Genomic DNA, 16,634 nt, shown 5'->3' on the forward strand with positions numbered 1-16,634 from the left:
ATCAGTCAAGACATCATGCTATACTTTTGGCTTTCACTTCACACTCGTACCACAACAATTAGAGGGATTACACGAAACTACATCCCTCTCGCTCCCCTGCCCTCTTTGTTCTGAGAAGGTTGCGCTGGTCTCCAATGAACCATGGCTTAACTGCCAGACGGTCCTACCTCTGGGCAGGACGTTCCATGCAATGGTGTCCGTGATCGCTGTGAAGATCCAATTCAGTTCTCCCAGGGGAGTTCTCCTGTCATTCAGTCTTCCAGGAATCCTAGAAGAGAGACTTTCATTACTGCAAGACAGTTTCAGGCTGGACATAAGGAAGAATTTCTTTACTGTCTGAGCCCCCAAGGTCTGGAACAGCCTGCCATCGGAGGTGGTTCAAGCACCTACATTGAACACCTTCAAGAGTAAATTGGATGCTTATCTTGCTGGGATCCTATGACCCCAGCTGACTTCCTGCCCTTTGGGCGGGGGGCTGGACTCGATAATCTTCCAAGGTTCCTTCCAGCCCTAATGTCTATGAAATCTATGAAATTACATATGGCACCATTAAATATATGCGTAACACGAAGCCCATTCCAAGGGCCGCAAGAGACACCATAATGTAGCTTTTATTTTATTAACAGAAGGTGTTTGGTCACTTTACCACCTTGGAAGCTTCCTGGTATTTGCTCCTGAAACAACTGGACTCTGCACAATGTCCACGTTCCAGCGGACATCTTCCTCCACCCGTTAGTTTTCCTGCATTTTATTCTGTGCTCCTTCCCCCCGCTGGCTGCATTCTGTCTTCCTGGGACTTAAACTAACCAAGGGCTCAAATGGCTGAGACTGAATTTCTTCAACCAAAAAAATACTAGGGTGAAAAGTAAAATGACGGCTCAAGAGCAGACACACCAGTGTGCTGTATAGATCAAAATATGCCAGTCAGATAGTCTGGGGACCACGTGTGCAAGAACAGTGAGAGAGACAGCTAACAGACTTGCAGGTCCACTCAGTATTTGGAAAACTCAAAGCCATACCTACTCTAGGAGCATCTTGGCAGGGAAGGAATACTGCTATACACTACTGGCAAAGCACTGTCAGTGTGGATGCAACTTTAGTGGAAAAGCGGTGCTTCATACTGCTAGAGTTGAGCCACCACCATCAAGCAAAATGTGCTTTACTGGTAAAAGCCCAGTTCCACCAATATTACTGGGTGTACTAGGAGCTTCTGCTAGCACAGCAATGTCAGTCAGGAATCACACCGCTTCAGGACCCTCACTGGCACAGCTGTACTGGTAGAAACTCCTACAGCTGACAGTCTCTGGTAACTGGGGAGGAACTGGAAGAGTGAATGAAAAGCAAAACAGTTCAGATTTTCAAAGAAAAGAATGATTCCAAAAATCACCATCCTGTGAGTTGATCTTCTGTCTCTATGAAAATGATGGAATAAATATGAAATGCTATCACTAAACAAGTGATTTAATAGTGGCCTTCAACTATCTGAAGGGGGGGTTGCAAAGAGGATGGAGCTGGACTGTTCCAGTGGGGGAAAATGACAGGATAAGGAGCAATGGGCTCCAGTTGCAGCAAGGGAAGTTGAAGGCGGAGATTAGAAAGAACTTCTCATTGGAAGGGTAGTAAAGCACTGGAACAGGTTACCAAAGAGAAGTGGTGGACTCTCCATCCTTGGAGATTTTGAAGACCCGGGTAGACAAAGCCTTGGCTAGGATGATAGAATTGGGGCTGATCCTGCTTGGAGCAGGAGGTCGGACTAGATGTGACCTCCTGAGGTCCCTTCCAGCCCTCATTGTCTATGATTCTAAGTAGAGGTCAATGCAATCACAAGGAAACTTCATTCCCACGAAAAGAGCAATGTCATCTGGATCTGCTTGTGGCCTCTGCATGTTTGATGAGGGGCCACAAGCCAGGAAAAGAAACAATGAGTTGAGCTGAGGGAAAGGTATCTTGGAAAGCATGGAAGGGATAGGCGCTAGGTTCTGCAGGGTACCCTGCACCATCTTCTGATCAAACTTGCTTGTCTCCTTTCATTTTATCCACTCTCCAATTCTTTGGTTGAAGTGTATGTAATAATAAATATGATTAATACAAACGTTGTGCTCATGCTCAACGGCTCCCTGTGCACCGGGATGGATTTCCATTCCCGCGGAAGGCTGAACTCTGCAGCCAGAGACAAATCAGAAATAAGTGCGCCCTGCGCTGGAACACACAGCCCCTACTGTTACAGGTTTATGAGGGTAACAGGCATACTTTATCGCTCCCTGCTGCTGTACACTAATTAGAAAGGTATTGTCTGTCCATGGAGAAGTAAGACCTAGGGAGATGCTCATTATTCAAGCCAGGCTACTGTTTTAGTAGGTTACAGGGAGTATATGCATGCCTGAGACAGACGTCATCAGCACTTGTTTCCTTCAGCTATACGCAGTTCTTTCCCTTGTGAAGCTCTTTGAAAATCTGCCCCAAATGAATAGAAGGATGGTCATCTATCTTCATATCTCAATCACTACAGCATCCTGCTGCCAACATAGCATCTAGGTGAAAAGTTAATCAGCGTAATCAAGGAATCAGGTAAAACATTTACATCCATTCAGTGGCTTCTTATTTCAACCCAAGACAGACACTACAACCAAAGGCTTTCTGAGGAATGTGCCCATTTTCTTGGAAGCCAGCAGTGGTGCAAGATGGATGTGTAGGATTAATACTCGTGCCCTACAAAGACCTGACTGTGAAAGAGAACCAGGAATAAAACTTCTGTGAATCTGTGAGACGTGTGCTCTTCATTTATATTACATTTGCAGAGCAGCAAGAAGGATTCAACGAGACTTTGTCTAAAAAACACCTCCTGTTTTACATTCTCAGACTAACTGCAAAGGTCACCTTGAGGCCCATCTTTCAGCCAGTAAGCCGTCAGGCTGCTGCCAAACACTTGCATGGTGGAACCGTAGAATCACACACAAAACCGCACCACAACCCGAGGTGCTGCACTTGACCACCACTTTGGCTGTATTTGAACTCTGCTGTCTTTCAGGAGTCTGTCTGCCCCCAATAAATACAAATCCAGACTCAGACAGCACTGGCTGATGCAAGGTGCAGTGTACGATCACCTGAATCATCTTACTCACCCCATTTCCACCCATATCCCATTGCTTACAAAGTAAAACATGCATTAAAAGAATTTTCTGTCCACAGTGTTTAATATTCTTGGAAGAGAGTAAATCTCTTTCTTGTGAAGTGTCAGGAGAAGGCTAATACTATGTGAAGGGAGATGATAAGCAGCAGTTATTAGCTAGTGGCCTCAGCTCCCACGGTTAGTGCTCGCATCCGCAGATAACGCCAGGTTTGGGATGGGAAGTAAACCGCCACATCCACAAACAGGAAGATCTTGCCAGCAATACGCAGAGGGAGTCTACTGATGTCGTGGTGTCACAATCCAAATGCCCACAAGTGCAATTTCCACTTTTATTTCATTTTTTTAAAGGAAAAAAAAGTGACACTGATCAATTCCTGTGATGGCAGCTTTCCCAGCAGTGATCTATTACTTACTTCACTTGTGTCTCAGGAGGCTCGGGAAGCCGCACAGGCCGAGCTCCTCAAAGGCTAGTGCCGGGCTATAAGAAATCGATGCAGAGCTGAAATCCGTACACACAGAGACCCTCTTTCAAGAAAGCAAAACAAGAGTCGCCCAGGGTCAGCTGAACAGTCGACAAAGCGCCCGATAATTTACAGCGGATTTGCAAGAGATTATGGCAGCTGTACTGTGTGTACTACTCTGAAATGTTTAATACAATCCACAGTCTTTTAAGTCTGTTCTGCCAGAACAGGAGTTTTATCATAGTTATTGAGCCAAATACAGGGCTGAAGAGACATTTTTCAATTTAGCCCTCACTTTGGTCTATGCTGAATATTCGTCTCCTAGTGAAAGGAGGTGACCTCGCTTCAGCACATGGCTTTGGTCAGACAAACTGAAATACTGTGTCCAGCTCCAGTGTCTACCTTTTAACAGGACTGTTGAAAATTTGACAGCTGTACAAAAGAAAAAGAAACAAAAATTGAGTAAAGGGCAGAAAAAACTGCCCTGAAATGGCAGACCCAATCTGTTTAGCTTGGTATGAAGAGCAAGGAGTGACTTGATCGCTATCTTCACGGAGAGAAAACAAGCACTCAATACTCCTCATGCTACCTAAGAAACATATAAGAACTCAGCAAAGGGAAGAGATGGTCAGAAAAATTCAAGTTACAAGTTGCATTATTTCTAACAAGAGCAACTAATGCTATGTGCACATTAACAAGGGAGATAGGGGTTTCCTTATCTTCTGATGTTTGAGATGAAGTCAAGATCCCTCTACAGGAAATAAGCTTTTAGCCAAGCACAAGCTATTCAGCTCAACATGGGGGTACTTAGGTGGCCTCAAATATAAAAGAGGTCAGAACAGATAACGTAGTGATTCCTTCTGGCCTCAAAATTTATGAATCTGAGAATGAATACCCTGGGGGCAGCTGCCTAACACAAACTTATTCAGTGAAGGAAAATAACAATAACCCTCTCTTACTGTGGCCAACCTCAGCGCACAGATTGAACAACAGACTTATTCTGCACTCCGCAGAGATAGAGATTTTAATCGAAAAGCTTTTTCAGGAGGCCACATGCAACTGTTCACTTGTGGATACCAGTCAGTAGGAACGGGCTATGTGCAGAACAGCATTATCTTGATGTGTGTTTTATCTGAAGGAGACATAAGGGACAGGCCTCTTCCCCACGCCAGCAAACAGTCTTATTATTGCTAAACAGAGCTTGGGCAGGGCAACTCTCGGCGTCAGGAATACTCCCAACTTGCTCCATTCAAGAGCTGAACCAACAACACGCTGAGAGCTAGAAATTAAACGGAACGTACATTGTACTCACTCATTTTCAATACGGGCGACAAACTTTGGATGCGATCCACATGAGCCCAAACCACATGTGCTGGGATCCAAAGTCTCTTCAGGATGGAGCCCTTGTTAAAAGACATGTGGCTCTGGACTGCTCTTTGGCCTTCCATGACCTACTGGATCCATCCATCCATCCACCACTTCAGACTAATGCCATTTTAAACTCCTTTTCCGGCACTAATCTGCTTCCCATCAGCAGTGACCAAGCCCATTCACACTGGTTCTGAACTCTTCTCTTAATGCTCAAACCCGGCTCAGAGCGGGCACGACTGGCACTCTGCCAGCACAGCTCTTCTCGACTGAGACTGAACCAGAGATCAGTCACGATCAGCACGCTCTGGAAATGTGCAGCCCGCCCAACGAGACGTGTGAATGGATCAGTAACAGTCCAGCTTTACTCCATTAAACTAAAATGTGTCACAGCGCTTCTTCTGCGTGCGTAATAAATAGACAGAGAAAGAAACCGTGGCGCTTTTCCGCTAAAAGCAACATTGCCAAGTGCTTTGCTTTTCCATATAAATCTCTTTATGGAGAGTCCTACTATTACAGCACAGGAATCGTTGCGACCAACCCCGGAAGGGACCAATTAGACACCACGCAAAGATGCTCTTTAGAATTTTTTATTTTTTTAATTTCCATTGTTTGCACAACTTTCTTAAAAGCTCCCCAGCATTGTTTGCATCTTTGGTAATTACATCCTTTTTCACTTGAACAACAACAGAGTTCTTCCTACTCCAAAAAGAGATAGGGTTTTTTTCTTTCTAAATTACAGCTTAGACATCCTAAATAAAAATATATGAAAAATATTGAATCTAAGGAACTATATGGTTCAACATTAATTTTCCACTGAAATAATGACAATTGAACTGAATTGCAGTGTTTGATTTAGCACAAACAGTAAAGAGATTTTGATTATGGAATGATTAGGTCTGTGTGCACTAACCAGGGAGCTGTTTTACCTTCTTATTTCTGGATGTCAAAAATATCAATAATATTTGTGGTCCTATTCTTCATTTTTATAGTTAGCAACAAATTTTGCTAGAGCTCCCAAGGACCACATATATGGGAAGTGAGCAACTGTGTCACTGGCTTAGCAAAACCCCTGTCAACCATAATCGTAACCCATTTCCGATGCACCTCTCTGAAACGTACACCCAGATCCTACCAATTTAAATAAGATGAGCTATAATCACTGCATTAGCACCCCAGAATTAGCAACTGAGAATGTGACATCTTTTGGGCAGGTACCAAAGGCCCCTGCAGAAAATACCAGCTCTGCTTTCACTTGAATTTTTTTACTATAAAAAACAGCGAGACAATTTTGTTGCAAAAACTAAGAAAAAGTGAACAGGGCAGAATGTGTGTGACCCTGCAGGTTCCTATTTGAAACCTCTCAGTTTATTTTGTGAATTGTCTGTAGGTGCCCCAAATTACTAGTGCTGCACAGCATTTCTGCACTCCCATCAATGCAGAGTTCAGGATTTCCTACCACAGGAAGCAGGTGGGACGATTGCTAAGAGGAGTTTCCTACTCCAGTCTTTTTATCACCCAGAAGATGCTCAGGGGGTACATTTCTTCTGGTGGGCTTAGCTGTGAACAACAAGCTGAAACAACCATTGCTCCCACAGCTGCTCCTCAAAACATGAATAATCGAATCTATGCTCTTGAGGATTAGGGTGGCCTTTCATTTTGGATGCTAAAAGGCGCGTCACTGGAAACAGTGCTCCTTAGAAGGGAATGCTTTTCATTTTGGATTTTAAAATGCATTTGCTTTGAAAAAAACAATATAAACCTGACCAGGACAGGCACTCATCCTGCACAGTGACAGTGCTGGAAACCTTGGCAAGACTGATGGTAAGTTTTATGCAAAAGAACAACTGTCTTTGAGGGGCAACAGAGTATAGCCCCTACCCCACCAATAATCTTAAGTGTCAGGAGGCCAGGGGCAGGTTGCTTCTCTGCATACCTTGGCTTCCCCACATGTAAAATGGGAATAACAATACTTCTGTAGTTCGCACCAGCATTGTGAAGATTGGTTAAGGCTTGACCTTGTGCGTGGAAGACCCGTGTACGACGTGAAAGCGCTCAGTGTTATTTACTGGAGCAGAAAGGGAGCAGGGGCAGGCAGGCACAGCCATACTCAAACCGACACACCAGTACCTACAGGATCGCCTGCTAGGGTTTGCAGGTGAAAGGGGGCATTGACCTGTACGCTTATTCTGCACGTTAACACAGGGGGTCAATAACGTTTGGACAAATTAACAGAATACATCTTAGAGTGAAAAAAAATAAATCAGGAGTCTTTGCTTCTAGCTGAGGTTGTAACAGCACCAAGGAGCAGACAGCTCGTGCTGCCTATGCAACACCGTGAATGACCTCAGGAAAGAGGTTTTAACCAGATGCCACCTGATGATAGTCACTCCCAATAATCTTTATCTGGAAATCAAGGTTTAACTCTAGAGGTTGGAGGAGAATATCTTCATGCTCAGGTGTGTGCAAAGATCAATTCAATCACAGTAATACTTAATCAGTGGCTAATTAATCACCCTATAATCAAATGACTACATCAGCATCCAATCCTAGGGAGTCGATCACCCCATTCTGGAAATTCAGTGATAGCAGCCTCTACCATTACTTCGGGAGCCACATCCTAGCACCAGAAGGGGAAAAAAAAAACCTGTAATAAAAGGACAAAAAGGAAAAGAAAAGCTACCTCTTATTTGCTTTCTCGCCATGTTTAGGATGAAATGAAAACCTGATTGCTTATACTAAATAGTGTAATTTCCATGCCCCTTAAGAAATAAGTTAACTTTAATTTTATTTATTTTTGCAGCGTTCCGCTGTATAAGCAGATCTGCTTCAGACCTGAGCATCTAAATTGTATTTCAGATAAAAAAAATAAAAGGAGATTCAAGGTATCAGCTTGAGCAATGTGCTCTTTTTAAGGCAGCCTTCTGCCCATAATACTGTAAGAGCCTTTTACATTTTTGGATACGTGGTCACTAAGACAAACAAGGCAGCAGAGCTCCATAATGTGTTTTTCCCATGTGGGATTTTGCTGCCTTCCTGATTTTACTTCTCATGGTGTCGTTCATATTATGCTTTCACAACCATCAGAAAACCTTGACAGTGGGGACCAGAAGTCTTCATTTGTAAATCTGAGCAAAAAAAAAAAAAAAAGAGGGGAAAAAAGGCCAAGCTGTCTCAGCTCTCAGCTGTTAGCTGCAATTTAACATCTCTACAGTTTCAATTGCTTCTTCCATCAACTATCCCTGACAGTCGTCTTTGCAAAGCCCTAAATCACTGCAGTCTATTGTGAAAAGTAAGGACTACAAAATGTCAGGGTCACTAAACAGCTTATGCCAGGTATAACTGTCAACGTCCTTGTCAGGAATTTAGCAAAAACCCTATGAATCACTTTAATTACAATAGAAACGTGTACTTCAAAGGAAGCCACACTCCCCTTCAGTCAAGCAGCAGCTCCTCCTCATTACCTTTGCTAATGAACATACAATGTACAGAGAATCATGACACGGAGAGGTGCATTATAATATAGCATCGAAGAAATGAGACGTTATAATTAATATTCCCTGATGGTTTCATAACTACTGAGGGGGCAACTTCAGAGCTGGGATGTTTCCCTGAACCTAAGAGTTTTGGCCTGTTGGACCCTCAGCTGAACTCCTGCTGCTCTCTGCGGCTGTCAGGAGTCTCATCCAGGGTCAGCCTACGCTTAAGACCGGAGGAAGCAGAAGATGGAGGAGGTGTCTTTGCAGGGCTCAAACCACCCGCTCCCGACACTCAGTGCAGTGGGTCCTGTGGGGCTCCTGCGTTACCCACGCTCGTCAGGGTATAAGCAAGGGGAAGGCTACGAGGCAGGCAAGTGTCACAACTTTGTACTGTGGCCACTCCACTAGAAAGACGTTTCAGTGATTCAGTGGACGAAGGGCAGCATTTCCCATTTCCCACGCTTATCGCAGACTACTGAAGCCAAAATGCAGCAGACAAATTCCTAACTGGTTTGCCTGAAGCCTGAAACCTCGGTCAGCCCCTTGAGATGTACAACAAACATGTATAATTCCAGAAGTATTTGTCCCAGAGTGCTCCAAAACTTCGTGCATTTGTTTGCAGCCCTGTCGTCTATCTTTATTAAGAAATGAACCAGGGTTGCCATGAAAACCATCTTGTTGAGTATGATCTTTACCTCGCACACACAATAGGTTTTTGCAGTATACTCTCTGTAGCAATAGTGATAAAACTAAGTGCTCCATTCAATAAAACCAGTGATTTATTACCAAACAAAACATTTCAGATTATCACCCACAAAACAAGCCTGAAGTCTTGCCTCAGCTCAAGTACTGATGAACCATGTTTGAAAGATAAATACGGTGCCAATGTACAGCTATTATCTTTTGGTTACCAAAAAGCTTAATTCCCCAAACATAAAGGCTCAGTTTGAAGCCTTTTATCAAGTTTTCTAGAAGAACCTCAGGGGTTGCAGACTGCCTGGTTTTGGTTCAAAGTTTGTAGCCTCCAAAGGGACTATCTAACAAGCAGATTTCTTCCCAGCACTTTCCCACTTTTTCTCTCTCTGCTTTTCTATTCACCTTGGACTGTTTTTATTGGTGCATGATGTGCTATTTAGATTAGAGGACCCTTACAGCAAGGAAATCATTGGTGTTTGGAGCCAGGTATACAATGGGTACTCTAACTAATCTCCTTTCCTATACATGTTTAGGAAAGTGCCTGTGTTAAGGAATACTCAGGGTCTCTATTCACCACGCTGATATAAGATTTGACAGAGGAGAGCAGCAAAATATGAAGATGCTAAATGTTAAGTATCAGGACTTGCCTATAATTGCCTTTATAGCTATAAGGGCACACCTTACCCTTCTGCAAGAGTGATGGTACGGAACCACTCTGAAGAGTTCATGGGCTTGGACAGCATTGGGAGAACCACAATGCTAAGCATGTCCTGTACTTCACACCTTTGCTGAGCGTCCAATGGCAATAACACTTCTTCAGCCAGTGTAGGAGGGATTACTAATGCTTGCTGGGGATACCCCTTAAAAGAATAGCACAGGATGAAGCCAGTAAGGTTCTTACCAAACCTGGAAGGGTCTTTCAGCTAAAATGTCATTCTCAATGGCTGCTCTGCAAAGGTAAGAGACTGAAGGTTGCAGCTTGCAAAAACCTGCCAGGCATGCTAACCCTTGGGAAAGAAAAGTGATGAAAGCAACTCCCCTTGATTTCAAGCTGGGACTAGAAAGGGAGCCGAGAACAGAGCTCCGAGTAGTAGGAAGAGTTTGGTTCTGACAATGGGAAGAGCTCCACAAGGAGCCTTTAAGAGAGCTGAAAGTTTTACTTTACTGACATGCAGCTGGCACATACTGTTACCCAAGGAAGCACCTGGTCATTGCCAGGAGAAAAAAACTATATCAAATCAAGGGCTAGTAAAGTGAAGAAGGGCCCCCTCACATTATAAATTCCTGGGGACAGGATCAGCTGAGCCTACAAGAGAAAAACAGCACCCCAAATGTTTCAAACAGCTCATTAAAAAGTCCACAACGTTTGGACTCCCCTCCCAGATGTGCCAGCGTGTGGCTTCCAGAGAACAATCCCCAAGGAAACCTGTTGGTTGCAGAGAGGTAGCAGGGTGGGAGTGAAAGCTGGGAGGCAGTTTTGAATACTTTCGGCTGGATTTGGGTTCATTTTCAAGCTGGGCTAGTGAACCTAATGCTGACTGCACTATATCTGGCTTTCCCACCTCATGCGTCTGCCAACCAACACATCTCGATCTGGCACTCCCGCCCTTTCTGCCCCGTCCTGAGAGACTCCAGAGGAGATGTGCCACTCTAAACAAGTGGTTTGTGCAGAATCAGTATGCACCCGAAACTAAGAAGGGGCCAAATAGCTTATTTTTGTGCTTGGCCTGTTCATAATTTGAACTAGGATCTCCAGAGGTGAAAAAAATTACTGCCTTAGCCACCTGCTCTCCTTCAGCCTCCCTTCCAACATATTCTTCTAAAAGTAACTCTGATTAATTAAGGTTCTCTGGCAGGCATTGAAGAGATTTGTTATTTTGTTACATTACAGCATGATTTCCACATTTTCCCCAATTACTCACATTCTTTCTGCTGCGCAGCCTCTTGGGGTTTTGGTTTTCCCACTTCATCTCTAAATTAGCTCCTAGTGAATCATTACTCATCTGATCAGTGACTGACAGACACTAATAAATTACTGATTTCCAGCCTGACACACTCCATAATAGTTATAATGGAAACAAAGGTAATTTTAGTATCACACTTGTTATTTCGAGTAATTTTTGTAAAACGAATTTTATGCTGGTTCAAAGGTGTGTGATTGACAGCCCAGAGCTGTGGGTCTTTATTCCCAGAGCAGCTACAGCGTTGGCTGTTTAGCACAGCTAGCTCCCTCCTCACACTGCTCCGGCTTAGATGACTCAGTCCTGACCTGTGGGGACCATGTTCCACTCGAGGTGCTGGTTTCCTTTGGATAACGTGCTATCTTTATGATTTGTAGCAAAATGTTGGTGGCAAGAGGGTATGATTCATGCCAGACGTATAGATGCATCTTTATATGATGGGTTTGGGGTCATTCCAAATGACGGTGACCACTGAATCCATCAAACGGGAAACTAAACTCCTACCGGATGACAGGGATTTCTGCTCACTAAGAGCTGGACACCGGCACACAGCGCAGCTGGATGAAACGCTGTGTCCTTCCCAACAGCCTAACAAGTTTTTAAGTTGTGTTGCTTAGTTCCAGCAAAGATCTTTATTTCCAAAACAGGGATTATTTTGGCTCGATCTCAAAGGATTTATATTATAAAATGCACGGCAGAAGCAGCAACATGCTTATTCATCAGGATGCTGGGTTAGCCTAGATAATTAGCAATCTGGGCTCTTCAAAGAAGGTGCAGAGTAATTTACTCCTAAACTCTGCATCTTAATTAGGAAACAAACTCCTTCCCAATACTAAAAACAGCTAAATTATAAATTACAATATATACATGCTGCCTGCATCGCCTATCTAGGCTTGTCTTGGGACTATAATAAAAAACATGTGTTCTCTATAATTGATATATGTAGCAGATTAAGATGAGGAGGATTTAATATTTGATATCCTCAGAAACCAGCTTTCAGAGCACTTTTTGTGAAGACAGCTTCTTTAAAAAACACTTCTATTACAGTGTTATCAGCAAGGACCAAGAACACGGGTGTGGGGACAGGACACAAACATTTTGCTCCACAAATTTTCTCCGCAGGGTGGTGAAGAGCCAAACGCAATCCCGGGCAAAGGCAGCTTCCTGGCGTTCAGTCCAATACAGGACCGTGGTTTGGTGCCCAGAACAAAGGACAAAAAAGCCAAGCGACTGCTCTGCTCTTGACTGGGGGAGGCATTCAACATTCATCCGTTCCAGGTAAGCCCATCTCTAGTTAGCTAAAAAAAAAAATGCATTTTATTTGCTGTCATTTGGCAGCATAAACTGTGAAGCGGCTACGAGATCCAAGACCAAAGTCAATGGGGTTCAGAAAGGCCAGCTGACTTTGCAGCAAGGAATTTAGACCAGAAGGTATCCTCTCCTTTCCTTTCCCTCCTTTCCACCTCAGACAGCTGGCTCTTCCCCAGTTCGCCACTATGGAAATCCCTGTGCACATGCTAGTCCTCCCCTCTCTTGGTCAACCCCAGGGGCCTTTTCCCTAAACACATGTTGCTGCTCCTGCATCTCTGCAAATTTGCTTCCATCATACTCGCCTTGCTTGATTTGACTGTGGCCTCTACCAACTCCTTTAAGGATGCCACCAAAGAAATATATCCAACAGCAAATCAGGAAGGGACACGCTCCCCTCATTTCCCCATTAGGTTCTTTCTTCTGGACTACAAGCACATTGGTCTTGGATTATCTTTGTGTCTTCTCCAATGCCATGCACATGCCAGTAAATTCCTGATTAATCCAGGAACATGTCAACACTTCCATTATTTTCCCTGGAATTGATGTTATAATTACCCAGGTCATCTCATTTTCCATTCTTAAATATTGGAACAATATTTGCCTTCTCTCTCTCCTCTGGCATTTCCATCGTGCTTCAAACTTATTGGAAATCTATAGTGATAATTCAAAAGCTGCCTGACCAGCTCTTCTAAAACTCTTGGGTACCAGCTGTCCAGCATTGCTGATTTGCAATGATTAGTTCAGGAGCTGTTAATACCCTTCTGAGTTTCGGCTAAAATGAAATGTGCAGCATTATGATAAGATTACATCATTTTGTATTTCCCCTTATTCCCAAAAAGAATAATAAATATAGATTGGGCATTTTTGCCTTTTCTGCATCATTACTGAAAATGTACCTTTCCCATTTAATAATGAATCAATACGTGTCACTGAAAAGATTACTTCTCATCCTCGTACACTTAAACAACATATCGTCTGGATTCTGATGTTAAACAAGCAGAAAGTTTTGACAGGATAGCTTCTGCTAAATTATTTTTTGCATGATTTGCCAGGTTTTTTTAACATCTTTAAATTAAGAAAATTGGAAAGAAATGACTAAAAGATTTTACCAATTCCATTGTTTGCTTATACTTTCTGTCTACTGTTTAAACAGGTTGCTGTGATCCAGGGCACTTGCAAATATGAGCCACTGTATGGACAGCTATTAATTTCATGCAATTTTCTGTTCGGCTCGCTGAAACAAATGAATGAGTCTATCTTTAGATGCTTCGTTTTTGGAATGATTATAAATCTACTAAAGTCATGTCAACTCCCATCTACTGTTATATTTTTATATTAGTTAGACTCTCATAACATCTGTTTAGCCACATCACCTTTATATAACAGACTGTTTTAGACGTTACATAAAGATTTTGAGAACTGATTATTTCACAATTTCCAGCACTTTGCTCAGACTAAACAACAAAGCCAACAACCAAGTAAACAGGCCAGATTTCCCCTCCCTTCCCCAGGCAACACTTCCCTATTTTAATATCCTCTGACTCTATATTTCATTGTTTAATATGCTGCTATAGCAACACCTATGAGAAAGATTGGTGAGGGGAAGAGATGAAGTTGCCCCAAGTGGTTCTGAAATCCCAGTGGTAGAGAAGCCAGTCTCAGTTTTAACGCAAGAGACAGACGAGGACATCTTCACCCCATTTCCCTGGGAAACAGCAAAAAAGGTGACCGCAGAAAGCCACTCAAGCAATTACACAATGAATCCAGGAACTCCACTTGGCAGCGACCCTGAGAATTTTGTCAATGGTGGCAAGCTTAATGATTAATCCCTTCTCCTCCCCGTCAGTTTATGACTTTATAACATGGAGAATATTCCAAGCCGCTTCTAGGCCACTTCACCCCTCCACTATAAGTGACATAATACACACTGAGATGCCTACATTTTCAAGGTGATCTAGCAGCCTTACATACTGTGTCCCAGCTAGCAGTAAAACAGAAGTGATGTTCCAAGGAAACAGCTTTGAACCCAAGCTCTGGTGTGTGCAGAAGATGAAAAGCTCACGGAGGGATGCTAGTGACTGAAGGCAATCAGATGATTGGAGCACCAACCATTCTTAGCTTGTAAATTCTGAACATAATGCAAACCTGCGAGGGAGAAGACACCACTGGTTCACTCTCATTCTCGTCCCACGTGAAGGTTTCAAAGGCAAGGCTTCCAATGTCTTGGGCTGACACTTCGGATTTAAAAGGAGAGCACAACTCCAAGGGTAAAACATCTGACTGTAACTGCCCATCTGCTTACCTACCATGGTACTAGTGCTTCTGAGGATATTAAAAGCCAGCTTCACACCTCCAGTAGCAGGTGCAAGCAACCAACCTCTGATGGGGAGTAGCTGCATCAGCCATAGATACCACTTCTTCAAAGGCCAAAATGTACAAGAGGAAATGAGATAAGGATGCTGGTGCCAGCCAGGCGCAGGGAGGCAGAGGCTAGTCTACAATGCAAGCTCCCAGAAGGGCAAGACAGTGCCACCTCCTTCCCCGTGAGCCTGTCTGATATCTGAGATGGCGAAACAAGAGCTGTAACTGTTTTCATGAGGGTGATGACTGTGAACCTTAAGCTGGGCCTACTCACAAAAGTTAAAATACAAAATATTAATGACTGCTGCATAGTGCAAAAGCAAGTTTGTTTGCAGCTGGGCCTCCTGAAAAGAAATAAGGAGGCATCACTTCCAGCTTATCTTATGATATTTATGATGATTTTAAGCAGGCTGCTATGTGTCTGTGTGAAATGTCTATCCTTGATTAATATATTAAATATTTCTTTGCAATTAACTCAGGTTTATGTACACGGAGAGAGATTCTCCATATGGGTTTTGATAGGTGTCTCCTCTGGTTTGACTCTTGTTTTGCCTCAGTGGTTCCCTTGATCTTCCAAGGACAACGCCTCAAAAACTTTGTTTTTCCCGGTTGTTAATCAACTTCTTGATGTGTTCCAACTCAGTGGGAACTGATAACCTCCTGTTATGGAGGAAGGTAATTCAATCAGATTTGGGACTTTCTGATAACTGAAAATGAACAGGCGTTTCCTGCTAATTATTGCTTGGATTTCTCTCTTGATTTACACAACTATAAGAATCCTTTGAAGATGCTGAGCGAAAGGGTATAAAAGAAGGAACGAAGCAGCTAACAGTGCACGCTTCAGGAATGAGAAATCCTTCTGACAAGAAAGAACTGCTGCACCCACCTGATCATCCTTTGCTTTAGGCTCACTCAATAGTGAGTAGTTGTAGTCAATAAAGCCTCTCTCTTATTCATCAAACGAGTGGTCATGTTGATCCTTTACACGCTAGTCCTCATTTAACAGAGAGTGTTCACTTTTAGGCTGCTCTTGGAATATATGCCTCTGCCTACGGCAGTGATCTTTAACTCAGGTGCCATGAGATCCTTTCGAGGGTGCTGCACAATATTAGCACTGTTGGGTGTGCAAACACCTACACAGTAGGGCTGTGCGAAATGGCACCATTCTGTTTTGATTTGCATTTTGCAGTTTTGACAGAACAGCATTTCATTTCATATTTTGTTTCGATTTGAAACTGCTGTTCCATGTTGTCGAAACAGTCATGCCGTTCTGACGTTTCACCCATAAGCTATAATGGGGAAGCTTGAAATCACCTCTCTCATCTGGCAGGCAGGTCAGGGCCCAAACCTGGGAGGGCTGTGGGGGCTGTGCCAGTCCTCCCGGGGTTGCAGGCCCCTAATGTACCTGCCAGATGAGGAAGCTGGGTGCTGCCACCTGGGACCGAGGAGCTAGGTAAGGGGACTGAGCCTGATCGCTCAGTTCCCCTACCTAACACTGGGCTCGATCGGGCTGGGGAAGGGAACTGAGCGATCAGGCTCAGTTGCCTTCCCTTGCGCTGCAAGTGGCTTCCCGCAGCCTGGCCATGGAAGTGGGGGAGAGCCAGGGCTGCGCTCCCCGCCCGGCTGAGCCTGGAGCCGCTGGGAGCACAGCCCTGGTTCTCCCCCATCTCCCACCACCTGGCTGCTGGCTCCTTTGAAATTCGAAAGGTTTCAAAACTTTCAAAATGTTTTGACTAGCCTCGTTTTGTTTTGAGGCTGTTTTGAAGCCCTTCCTTTCGATTTCACTGTTTTGAGCTCAAAATGAGTTGAAACAATGTCGAAACAAAACAGCTGGCAAAATTTCACACAGCCCTACTACACAGGACTC

The 16,634-nt window shown here is 43.7% G+C and overlaps 1 protein-coding gene across 4 annotated transcripts in view; it reads right to left on the reverse strand.

Annotated features, from left to right (window-relative positions):
• RPTOR (regulatory associated protein of MTOR complex 1) overlaps positions 1-16,634 on the reverse strand; it is a 258,055-nt gene that overhangs the window by 98,372 nt on the left and 143,049 nt on the right. For all 4 annotated transcript variants that reach the window (XM_090059359.1, XM_090059361.1, XM_090059358.1 and 1 more), the window contains one exon: positions 168-268. In XM_090059359.1, coding sequence (XP_089915485.1) covers positions 168-268 — 101 coding nt within the window. The remainder of the gene's footprint in view (positions 1-167; positions 269-16,634) is intronic.

The sequence above is a fragment of the Crocodylus siamensis genome, chromosome 8, assembly GCF_052110815.1.
Source record: "Crocodylus siamensis isolate JL-2025a chromosome 8, ASM5211081v1, whole genome shotgun sequence".
NCBI lineage: Eukaryota > Metazoa > Chordata > Crocodylia > Crocodylidae > Crocodylus > Crocodylus siamensis.